The sequence below is a fragment of the Lepidochelys kempii genome, chromosome 12, assembly GCF_965140265.1.
Source record: "Lepidochelys kempii isolate rLepKem1 chromosome 12, rLepKem1.hap2, whole genome shotgun sequence".
Lineage (NCBI taxonomy): Eukaryota > Metazoa > Chordata > Testudines > Cheloniidae > Lepidochelys > Lepidochelys kempii.
In genome coordinates this window covers 5,485,292-5,497,990 of record NC_133267.1, presented here as the reverse complement: position 1 = coordinate 5,497,990, position 12,699 = coordinate 5,485,292, and the positions used below count along the sequence as shown (strand labels likewise).

Genomic DNA, 12,699 nt, shown 5'->3' with positions numbered 1-12,699 from the left:
GAAGAGAGAGTCAGTGAGGAGTCCGGTGGCATACAGACGAACAAGGCTACCCCTCTAATACCTGAAGGGCGAGTGACAGCTTAAAATCCTGAGGAGAACCCTGTTGGGAGAAGCTGCTTCAGCAGCAAGAAGCAGCAACTAAAGAAAGATGCCAAAGGATTTATAAAATACGTTAGTTTTGTTATAACTATAGCGTAGGGTAGGATTTTGAATGCGTGTGTGGGCACGCACACTAATAAGAATGCATAAGATATTGTTATGAATTTAAATTTACTTATGTAAAATCTAAAATATAATTGAAGAACTGCTGTCAGTGGTTGGTTACAGACTGGCCATTTGTAGAAAAGTGCTTCGCTTTCAATCATTTAAACTGTACGCTGTTGTGGTGTGGATGCTCTTTTAACGTGCAATAAGGGATTTGTGTCTTATTTAGGACTTTATATTGTATTAGGGATTATTAGTTACAAGAATACTCCTGTGTCAATCACTCTGTCAGAAGGTTAGAGCCATGTCCTTCAAGTGTTTCCTTAACAACTCTGGAGACCCAGACCCCAGGAAGAGCAAATTGAGGAGGTTATTTTAGGGGCACCCCAGAGCCTAAATTTCAGGGTAACACCCTGGCAGAGCTGCTTGGAGCTACCCTTGACTGTGGGGCTCCCTCTCTTCCACATCACCACCCCCCTTGTCTGCCCATCCACACTTGCTGAGATGCTGGAGTCTAGATGGGGTTACTGCTAGCAGTACTGGGACCCCACCAGCTCCCAACAGGAGGGCCAGGGCTGGAGATCATCTCTTCCGCCCCCCAGCCTGGGGAGGATACCCGAGGAGGGGGTCGTGAGGAGGTTGTGGGCTGAAGAAGAGAGAGAATGTATGTGTGAAAACCTTGCCCTGGGGGCCAGGGAGTGGCACTGACTTGTCCTGAGGGAGCAGCAGCCTCTAAGAGTCACCAAGTAGCCCCTTGGGGAAAGGGGTGAGTAGCAGGGAGTGGGGGAGGACTAGCTCTGGGATGGCGATGGCTCAGCCTGAGCAATGACTGCCAGCCAATGCATCAGCCAGGTGCGGGGCTGTAACGGGCAGAGCACAGACGGTGGCCACCCAGGGGCTCAGAGGCACATGGGGATGAGGGGTCGGATAAGAGGAACTTCTCCACTAAAATGCCTGGGCTCCCCAATGGTAGGTGTGAACCTCATGGAGCCTCCGGCTGCAGGACCATGCCGTACCTCATGGAGCCTCCGGCTGCAGGACCATGCCGGGAGTATGCAGCACCCCTGCCCTTGCCCAGTTTTATTCCTTTCTCATTCCCTGGTTTGTTGTTCAATGAACCCCCAGATCACTTCACAGTGTCAGAGGTGCTGAGCGAGAAGGAGCCTGCGGTCAGTTTGAGGTTCACTCCTGGGCTTGAAATGAAAAGCAGAGGCAAGGGGAGCACACGGAGCAGCAAACAGAGCAAAGGCCTTTGCATGTATTTTGTGAGCACAGTAGAAGCTTGACTAGGTTAAGAAGGGGAAAAAGCCAAACACGGATGACTTGCAAGCTCCACGACTTGCCAGGCAACACTGCAGACAACGGGAAAAAATTCCAACAGAGGTTTGAATTGTATTTAGCAGCAATTAGGGAAGAGGAGAAAAATGATAAAGTGAAATCATCAATCTTTTTGCATGTTGTTGGGGAGGCAGCATTGGATATTTATAACAACTTTACATTTGAGGAAGATGAAAGCATGAAGTAAAATACTCATTATTTGAGGAACATTTTGTGATATCCTATACTTGGGGGAGCACCCTGCAATTCCCATATTCCTCATTTATATACAATTGTATGCCATGCGAGGTATCAGGGGAAAGTTTATGATCTGCTGAAAGTCACTGTTCTATCTAAATGTGTGTATCATTAGTGCATATAAAGTTATGAGATTGTGTTGTATGGGTGTCACTAAAACATGCTGCAAGTTGGGGAATCGGGCAGATATTAGCTCCCCAGAGATAAGAGCAAGGAAAGTAACCAACACCCGGGCGGGTGTCAAACAACCATCAACAGCCACTGTCCAGCAAGGGAGCTACAATGCAAGGACTCACCTGCATGAGGCCATACCAGGGGAATCGCTCAACCTTGCCTGGGGATTCAGCAATACCCCCCAGACATGCCAGGATTTGTGTTCTCCAAGCACATGGACTCAGGGTATAAAACAGAACACAGTGGCCTCACACTTCGCCTTTTCTTCCCCCCACCATGCTGCAAGCAACAAGGACACTGAAAAGACTGAAGACTCCAACAGAGGACACTGGCCCAGGTTTCAGGTATGAAATGCAATATCCAGTGGGGTGAGAAAAACGTCTTAATCTAGATGTTGCCCAGTCTAATAGGTCTGAGAGTTTAGACTGTGTGCTTATATTTTCTTTTCTTTTGGTAACCACACTGACTTTTTGCCTATCACTTATAATCACTTAAAATGTATCTTTTGTAGTCAATAAATCTGTTTTATTGTTTATTTTTACCAGTGAGTTGCCTGAAGTATTTGGTAAATTTGCTCAGGTATATCCACTTTCCACTGATGAAGTGGTGAACCAATTAATAAAACTTGCACTGCTCATCTTGAGCAGTGGAAGACGGTACAATTGGAGGGTGCAAGCTGGGGAGGAATTGGCTGGTGCCTTTCTCTGTGTGATTCATGAGTGGCTCTGGGAGCATTCATGCAATCTAGCTGGGCGTAGGGCTCCACATTCGGTTGTGCTGAGTGATAACAGCACCTAGAAGGGTTTGCTGCTTGTCACTAGCAACGCATTGTGAGAGACAGCCCAGATTGGAGCGTCAATGGGGCACAGTGGTTCCATGGTTCCAGGTTGCATCCCGGGGATCCCGTCACATATTGCATGCCAAAGAAGAATGAGACCTTTGAGACAAACAAATTTTATACGTGCATGAAAAACTGATGACACTGGAGAGCAATATGTCACAGAATTAAGGAGCATCACTAAAACCTGTGACTTTGGTGAGCTGACAGATTCTCTGGTCAGAGATAGAACCATTTGCGGCATTAGAGACACTGGGTTAAGAGAGAGACTGCTCTGTGAAGATTTAACTTTAGAAAAAGCTCTCCAGATAGGCAGGGCAGCAGAAACTGTGAAAGCACAAGCCAAAGAGCTGAATTCACCAGAAGGGGTTATCGGTGTAGTAAGTACAAAAGAATATAGCCAGAAAAGGTCAAATCAAAGTGTAAGCAGAGTCAGGATGAGCTCTACCCTCACATCTGGTGGCGAGTCGTGATGGGTTGTGGAAAAGACCTTCAGGGTCTGATCTCATTTGCATAGGCACAACCACCCCGCCTAGATGGTCACTTTGGCTGCTGTAGGAGCCCCAGTTTCTCTGTTATTGGGGCGGGAATATACTGTTATTATCCTGATTATGTGAATCAAGGACAGTGGAACTGTACTCGGCCTTTTGTTATGATGGAGGGACTCACCAACAACTAAGCAGCACTCGCTAGGCAAGGGACATGGGTTCCAAAACTCTGTGAATTGAGAGAGGTTGGGGACAAGTATTAATACTTGGTGGCATGGGCCCCTTGGTGAGGGCCTTACATGCTAATTGCACTTCCTTGTCTCTCCACTGTGGAATATCAGAGCTAATTTTGATTCTAATAGGAGTCTAATTACAGGCTACTAAGCTGAAATCACTTTGGACCAATGGTGCACCAGCACTGAGGCTCCTCTACTATGAGCTGAAATCACTAAAGAGCTAAAATTACTAAGAGCTGAAATCACTGAGTGTTGTGTTAAGTAGTGGGGGGACTTGAAGCTATATTGCGAAGCAGTTCACGGGATGGTTGGTGGAACGGAGTGGCTGCCAGAGCGGAGCGATTTGTGGGATGGCTGGTGGAGCAGAGCAGAGCCCCACGCAGAGGTGGGGCAATTGGCTTCAGACCATGTAAGGTGCCCCTTAACCCCCCCATTTCCACCCAGGTTGGGAGGTAAAACTCTGCAGATAAACTTTTGAACTCTGGGGCTGCACTGACCAGGGACAGAGACTTTTGGGTTGTTGGACTTTTGGGACTTTAGGTGATTTTTGGGTTGCTGGACTCAAGAACCAAAGGCCCAAATTTGCTTGGGGTGGGTTTTTGCTCATGGGTTCTGTTATGAATCCTGTTGGTGGTGTTTCCCCAACATAATGCCACATTGTTTCTCTCTGTTATTAAAAAGCTTTTGCTACATTCAGACTCTGTGCTTGCGAGAGGGGAAGTATCGCCTCTTAGAGGCGCCCGCGGGGGTGGTATATATTTGTCCCAGGTCCCTGGGTGGGGGCTCGAGCCGGTTTTGCATTGTGTTATTGGAATGGATCCCCTAGATACTGAACCCGGCCTTTATTGCTGCCAACTCTGACGGGCAGAAGGGTTACAAAAGCGTGGAACCACTCGCTATGAAAACCACTGCTGGGGGGAGACTGGGTATAGACAGCTACGTGGAAAGTTATGATTCACAGCATGGCCCCAAACAGTGTGTTGCCTTTGGGAAACTCTGTCATAAATGTGGGGAAAATAATCATTTTGCAAAATGCTGCAGATCCCAAAAGCAGAAAAGTGAAGTGCGTTAAGTTGAAGACCACCTGGCCGTTTCTCATCAACGGACAGACGAGAAACTGGCAAGGCGCAAGAGAACTCAGCCTCTAATGGAAGGCTGATCCTTAGAAAGGGATCCTTAGTGAGAGGGTCCCTCATAAGGGCCAGTATTACGAATATAGGAATTGTGAGGCATGCTTGCGAAGCACGGGGGTCAAGAATGCAGTGTAGGTGCATGTGCAATTCACCACAGACTCACTCATGGGTTTTTTAAATTCCTTTGTCATTCCCCGGCATGTGGTTTAATGAACACCCAGATCATTCCAGGCCTCCCTGGGATGAGTGGGAGAGATGTCCAGTTCAGTTACCATCCAACTCCGGCTGCCCTGCCACCAGCCCCACACGTTGCAACAGGGGCAGACGTCCCCGGGGGACCCAGCTCACTTACCCATCAGCCCCGCTTGCTTCACGCCCCAGAGGGCCGCTCCGGTGGTGAAGGAATTCCACAGCGTGCCAATCACCGCGTAGGTCAGGATTGCCCCGAGATTGTCAAAGAACAGCCGGCTAGGCATGAAATAGCCCGAGTCCAGGACAATGGGGGGAAGGAGGAAGAGGAAGAACAGGCTGGGCTCCAGCTGGTACTCAGCTCTCTTAGCGATGGCCAGAACAATGCCCCCGAGGCCCAGCCCCAGCAGGATGAGGAGGCAGCTCTCCGGGACCACGGACGTCACCTTCCTGGACAGCTGGAACACTGCAGTGTAGACAGGGAACAGGGCATCACTGCGGGGCCTGCAGCCGGGCAGAAGGCCCCAAGCCCCAGCTTACAACGCTCTGGGAGTGTGCCACCATCCCCAATGCACTGATGCTGCAATAGGGCTTCCTCAAAGGACTACATGGGGTCCCGGGGAATGAGGAAAGATCCCAGCCTGCCCCAGGGTCACGTACACACGGCCCAGCCGGGCACCGGCGTCCCAGGACATCCCAGCCTGCCCCAGGGCCACGTACACACGGCCCAGCTGGGCACCGGCGTCCCAGGACATCCCAGCCTGCCCCAGGGCCACGTACACACGGCCCAGCCGGGCACCGGCATCCCAGGACATCCCAGCCTGCCCCAGGGTCACGTACACACAGCCCAGCCGGGCACTGGCGTCCCAGGATATCCCAGCCTGCCCCAGGGCCACGTACACACGGCCCAGCTGGGCACCGGCGTCCCAGGACATCCCGCCTGCCCCGTGGCCACGTACACACGGCCCAGCCACGCACCGGCGTCCCAGCACATCCCAGCTGCCCCAGAGCCACATACACATGGCCCAGCCGGGCACCGGTGTCCCAGGACATCCCAGCTGCCCCAGGGCCCAGCTGCACATGGGTGTCCTGGCTCTCTATACAGCTGGCTACAAGGCACTCCTAGTTCAGGCTCTAAAGAAGCAGAGACGTTCAAGTCCCTCGGTTCTTTCAGGCCCTTGTCTGTCGTGCTGAAAGTCAGTGGGGTGTTTATTATCCGACTTCTGGGTTCGATTAATTCCCGGTTAACACAGAGAAATTCATTTGCTGTTATTTTCTTCTAAATTGTCACCTTTGGTATTGTATAGAAACCAAAGAATCAATCGATCAGTCTTTCTCGTTTTCCTGCAGGCAGCCCCCGTTCACCCCAGTCCTGCAGCCCAGACACCTCCCTGAGGAACGGTCAGAGGGACTAACGCCCCCTTCGCTCTCCAAGCAGCATCAAGAGCCTTCCCTGCAGCAGCCTCAGCCAGCAGAGAGGACAGTGTCGGACCACTTGCTGCAGAACACACACGATCGAATCCCCAGACAGAGGCGCGCAGCTTTCCCGCATAGTGACTTATCTGCAAAAAGTGCAACATGCAGAAAGGTGCCAGCGTGGCACTGGATTGAGAGGGTTTTTTAAAGAGTTTTATTCCATTTAGGGTCTTGGAATGAATCTTAAACGGCTACCAAATGGGATTGTTGGGCAAACGGCTCATACTGCCACACCAATCCGTCAGCTGTGTGACAAAGGCAAAGAGCGTGCATACAGCAACACCGGGCAGGACAGAAGGGTCTCCTTGGCGTCTCCTTTCTAGCAGACCCATCTGGGACCTGCCTACCCCTCTGCCGCTGTCAGACCCCAAACCCGGACTCCTGCAGCACATGACGCTGTTGCATGCTGCTGACCTTGTCTCACTCACCCTCTGCCACCCAAGACGGCCTCCCCAGGAAACGACAATGCAGCGCAGGGCCCTCCTGGCCAACGTAGCGAAGACCAGTCATGATCTTCCCCAAGAAGCCCCCAAGCCAACAGGCACAGACAGTGACTTCTGCCCAGATGATCGGTACCTGGCCTGATAGTAAGTGCACTAGAGGCCTCCTTTTGGGGCGCTACGGAGCCCATGTTGTTTGGGTGTTGGGAGCTTTTAGGCATTTTCTTTGAGCTTAAAAACAAGAAGGCCTGGAGCCGTGGCCACGTACGATCCCCTCCCTGGTCTGAGAGCACGTTACTGATCAACACTTGAAAACCTTTCAGCAGACGTTCACTGTTCGGCTCAGCGAGATGCCCAGCACTTCCCAGGCTTGGCATGATGCTGAGCAGGGATCACTGAGCTTTGTCCACAGCTCTAGGGTAGCTCCCAAAGCCTTTGAACTCCATGCCTTTGGTCTGTCTGCAGCAGGCCCTGCTGGCCGCTCACAATGGCATGAGGATCCCTAGCTCCCAGCTCTGATCCTGGCTGGGCTCTGGAGAAGGGCTTGTAGCAGTCAGTAAACAGGATCAGTGAGTGAGCAGAGCCATCCTCAGTGAGCACAGGGAGCCAGCACAGGCCATCGGGACTCAGCCAGTCTCAGCTGCCTTGGGCCCTGCGGGTGAGATGGGATTTGCTGTCTCTGGCAGGGGCGTCCTCTGGTAACATGGCACCTCCCTGCACACACACACACATGCTAACACAGTGGTCTCCCCATTACCAATCACTGCTGGGCAACCATCTCCTGGCTGCAGGTTGATCACCGGTGCCACCCCAAAATGCAGGCACACAAGCCTGTGCCTACCCCCATGAGATCACGGGAACTCATGGAGAAACACGCTGCGGCAGGGGAAACCAAATGTTCCCAGCACTGATTCAATCCCCGGCCCCCAGGCTGCATGACTTTCTCTCTCAGATGGGCACAGGGCACATGGCCTCTTTCCCCTCCCCAGGGCCCCCTGCAGCTCCTGCTGGAACCCCAAGAATTTCCCTCCCCAACTTCTCCCTGCAGCTTTCATTAGAGGCCACAGTCTTCTTCACTGAATTAATCACAGCAAGAAACGCTTCAACAAAGACTCAGCTTACGCCCCAGACAGCACCCAGGGCCTGTCAGTGCGGTGGTGCCTGGGAAAGACACCTCTGAACTGTAAGTGCTGCCAAGGGGCTCAGCATCCAAGATGGGTCCCAAGGGCATGCAGGCAGCTGCTAGTCACCATACCTGATTCTGATTATCCATACAAACATCCGAGCTGCTTGAGAATCCGACTAAGCTTGTGACCTCGCTGACATCTTGTGGCAGTGAGTTCCATAGGTTGAATGTGTGTTATGTGAAAAGGTTACTTCCTTTCATCAGTTTTAAATACGTTTCCTCTCGGTTTCATTGGGTGCCTCTTGTCCCCATAAGGGCTTTCTCTGGGGTCCCTGCAGGGCTCCCTCCTTTTCTCCCCTCACACCTTTTCTCTTGGGGGGGTCTCACCCCTTCATCCAGCTTCAGCTACCATGTCCATGCTGGTGGCACACACATCTACTTTTCCATTCGTGACCTATCTCCCCACAGAGGTCTCACCAGCAGCTGACTCCTCCCTCTCCCTCACCCCACACATCTAGGGCAGGTCAAGATCTTTACATTTCTTCCTCCACAATGTGTCTGAGAACCAACTCTCACCCCCACCCATGACAATCTGCCCCAAATGCAGGTGCTCAGATCCTCCTGGTTTGTCAACCTCACCCCATCCTCCTCTGAATGGTTTCCCCTACATCACCAAATCAACCATCAACTTCTCGTCCTCACCTTCAAGGCCCTGACTAACGCTGGCCCATCGCCTCCCCATCCCAATGCTGGGCGTGCCCCTCACATTGTCTCTCACACAGCTGGCATATCCGGCCATCACCCTCCCTGCACCTGCATTGCTCCCAGAAACCCTCCGCTGCGGCAACACCCACAAGGAGTGAGTCAGACATGTATTTATACCCAGAGAACGATGCTGTGTGCTGGCCTGGCTGAGGGGCCGCATGATCTCCCTGCGGTGTCTCCGGCCCTGCTCTCACTACTTCTCTGCACTGGGCCAGTGCCCCCTCAGGGCAGCACGTCTGAAATGCCCTTGGGTGCTTTTGGGGGTGTGGGGGTGACCTGCCCTCTGACTGTATTGTCAGGTCCTGGCACTGGGAAATACGAAGTGCTGTGAATGGTGAGCGAGAGTTAACGGGGCACTGACCTCGCCAGCGGATATTCTGCACACGGCTCTCCTCTCCCCGCTCAGGTAAACATGCCCGAAGCCCCACTCGCCTCGCTGGGTGCGGTGCCAGGACTTAGAACATACGACTGACCCTTCTGCGGGGCACCATGGAGCCGCCGACAGAGCCAGGAGGAAAAACTGACCCCAGCGTGAGGGCTTGAAGGCCCTTTCCTGCTGACTCCGAACGCCAGGTAGGCGACTCCACAGCAGTTCCATGGAGGGCTGCAGCTTGTTCCCCCACAGCAGGCACGACAGGAAGGCTGGCCATAGACATCTCAGAAAGAGAAACGCAAACCAAAGCAGTTGTGGAGGAAAGGGTGTGCCAGGCTGGTCACGCCCGGGCCTCTGGCTCAGTGCACACCCTGCAGCTGGGCCCTGGGAGCAGCCAGTGACCGCAAATGCCTCAGGGAGAGACACGAGGTGCATGTGGCCCAGTCCTGAAGTTACCAGCACAAGCTCTGAGAAGAGGAGGAAGGAGAAAGATGAAGGCCACAGCCAGCCGTTCCACTGAACACCCGCAGGATCAGTATCTAGCGCCCTTTGCACCCAGGGCACAAACCCCAGGCAAAGAGCCATATTCCAAAGGGGAACAATTCCTGCCTTTTCCATTTTTTTCATGTACACCCTCCTCCTCCAACCGCACTCGCGCCCCCAGCTCCCAAGGCTGACAACGGCTAGCTGTTTGCATGGTGAGGAGTTGGGCCGGTCTGACAGTCCGCAGCGCAGTTTGAGAGCGGAGAGGGATTTCACTGCTGAGTCCGAATGCTCCTCCCGGCAGCAGTGGTCGTGCCCTGAGAGCAGCCCTCAGGCTAAGCCACAGCCCAACGAGTCTCACCAGGTGAAAGGGCCATTCTGTGCCCTGGAAGCCCCATGTCTGCAGGTCGCTTCCACTAGCTCCTACACCCAGACGGGCCAAAGGGCCCCGTGTGCGTGTGCAACCCCGGAAAGGCGCCGTACTCAGCTCACTGCAGGAGACAGAATCCGCTTCCCACAGGAAGAGAACTCTGTGGCGCATCCCCGAGGAGCTTAGGGGTTCCACCCTCAGGCGGGGGATCAGAGCTGTGGGACATCCAGCTCCTCCCGGCTCCCCCTGAAGACCTACACCCGTCCCCACCCCCAGTCCTCTCAGCAATGCCAGGAGTCCCATCCTGCCTGCGCATGAGGGAGCGGGAGGCGCTGCTGCTAACAGGACATGGCTTCCCCTCCCGGGGCAGACACTAATCTTAGCAGAGAGCTCTGCTCTGTTCAGGGTTCATTCCACGCCACCCCATGCTGCCCCGTCCCCTTTATCCTGGCGTCACGTTATGTGCCTCAGGCGGCGAATGGGGGGGACCGAGATGCATGGAAATGATGAAGTGAGATGTCCCAGATGATCCTGGCAAGCGACCCGCACCCCACGCCGCAGGGGAAGGTGAAACCCCAGGACACTGCCAATCTGACCCGGCGGAAATTCCTTCCCGACCCCAGTACGGTGGTCAGCTAGACCCCGAGGTGGCAGCCGCGGAGCCAGGAGCCTAGGATGGGGCAGCACTTGCTCACGGTGGGGGCGCTGGGTAAGGCGGCACAGCGGCTAAAGCCGCCTGGCACAGTCGGGATGGCTAAGGAAAGGGCAGGGGAGCAAGGGGACAGTCTGAGCCGCTCTCGCCAGCAGCCGTCTGCTGATTTCTTGGAGGCGCCAGGGAGGGGGTGGGGCTGAGGAGGGCTGGGATGGAGGCGAGACCTGGGTGCCATGGACTAGCTCAGAGAGGGCATGGCCTGACCGGGGGGGCGTGAAAGAACGAGCAAAGACACTTGTGGGAGAGGTGAACAAATGGTCATCCGGGGCTAGTATTACTGGAGAGATCCCGGACCACGTGATAAGAGACAAAGGGGATAAGTAGAGAGGAGCAGAGATGGGCAGGGCCCACAAGGGGAGGATGAAAAGCTTGACCCTGAATCAGAGGCGGATTAAGGTCACCTGGGGCTCCCAGTGCCAGAACCATGGCCCTGCCCCACCCCTTCCCCCATGGCCCCACCCCCGTTCCACCCCTTCCCCTGTGGCCCCGCCCCTGTTCCACCCCTTCCCCCCGTGGCCCCGCCCCCGCCCAGTTCCGCTCCTTTCTCTGCAGTCCTGCCCTCCACTTGCTCCTTTCAACCACCGCCCCCTGCCACTGCTGCAGCCCCGAGACCAAAGAAACTCTGTGCCCCCACCACGGCCCCGGGCCGTGGCAGGAAGGGAGAGCTCCTCCAGCCCAGGGGCCGTGGCAGGAGGCGAGAGCTCCTCCAGCCCAGGGGCCGTGGCAGGCGGATATTTTTCCGGGGGCCCCAAATTGGCCAGGGCCCCTGGGCACAGGCCCCATGGGCCCATGCGATAATCCGCCACTGCCCTGATGAGGACTGGGGGCAGTGACCCGGTCAGATCAAGGGGCAAGCGCCTCAGGGAGGCATCAGGAAGGCTGCAGGGGAGGAGGCGGCAGAGGAGCGGTGCATCCTGGACACATCCGAGAGGCGCTGGCTCAGTCTCTCTAGCTGAGAATAGCTCAGAGCAGCCAGGGACCGAGAGCAAAGGCCGCCCACTCAACCAGGAGGTGCAGTTCCCGGGGGGGCTGCAGCAGCAATGTGACAGGTGGTGAGGGCACCAGCTATGTGGGGATCATGCTGGTTGGAACATGACCAAACCCACCGCCAGCCTTGTCTTGCGTTTTTGCCCCTTTCTCCCCCAAACCCATTTCTCCTGCCCCTGCTATGACCCTTGTCTCCATGACTGCCGTTCTCTCTCTCCTGCACACAGGGTACCCCGCCTTTGCTCCATTTCCTTCCCAGCCCTCTCTCCTTCCGGTCTCCTTCCCTTCCATCCCTGAGCCCCTCCTCCATTTCCCCAGGCCAGGGTCAGTGTCCCCAGAAGGTCCAGGCACTCCCTGGCACAAACCCAGCACTGGCTTGGCTCTGCGCCCCGGGCTGCCCACTGACGTAGGGCACGGAGCAAATGTACTAGCCAAGTACATGAGAGGATAATATGCCATTACTCACCTCCGGCATGGACAAAGCACTAGCCACGGCCCAGCAGCTGGCACAGAGCACTCAGTGAGGGGACATGGATGAAACCAGACGCCAGGTGAGACTCTCCCCAACTTCTAGAGCCCAGGGGCTTTGCAGTCACACAAGTCAGGACCAAAGGGAGCCACGGGCCAGGGCTAGAGCGGGTTGTCTCTGGACAGGGGGAGTTTAGTTGCAGTGCAGACACAAGCTCATCTAGACAAGCCCGGAGAAGACCACAGCAAGGCAAGAGAGTTGGAAAAGGCCAAGCAAAAAGCTACCAGCATAAAGTGGAAGAACGTGACAGTTTCCTGCAGCCAAGGGCACCCGCCCCTCTCTGCCCTGGGCTCATGGGAAATACATTTCGGCATCCGGCTCCCCAGAGGACAGCTCTGGCCAGGAGACAGCCCTTCCTTCTGTGGCTGCCCGTGACGGCCACACAGCGGTCGTGGGCTCTCCCTGGCACTAACTGGGGGCCTCACAGCAGCTTCCGCTAATGCAGACTGTGGTGCCCACTTCCTGAGTGGGGCTAGCTGGCAAGGGCACAGTAGGCCTGCACTCTGCACTGCCAGGGAGCTCCTGGGTGCCGGGTACTACAAAGCCCGAACATGTATGCTCGCCATCCCATGGAGTAGCCTGCAGGAATCGAGTCTAGCTG

At 54.9% G+C, this 12,699-nt stretch overlaps 1 protein-coding gene across 4 annotated transcripts in view; it reads right to left on the bottom strand.

Annotated features, from left to right (window-relative positions):
* Positions 1–12,699, bottom strand: part of SLC9A5 (solute carrier family 9 member A5) — a 50,211-nt gene that overhangs the window by 32,529 nt on the left and 4,983 nt on the right. For 3 of the 4 annotated variants that reach the window (XR_012154453.1, XM_073307287.1, XM_073307288.1), the window contains exon 2: positions 5,001–5,303. Coding sequence is in view for 3 of the 4 variants with exons in the window: in XM_073307287.1 (XP_073163388.1) it covers positions 5,001–5,303 (303 nt within the window). In the remaining variant the exon portion in view is untranslated. Of the gene's footprint in view, positions 1–5,000; positions 5,304–12,699 lie in introns of those variants that run through there. The other variant, XM_073307289.1, reaches the window with a different exon arrangement.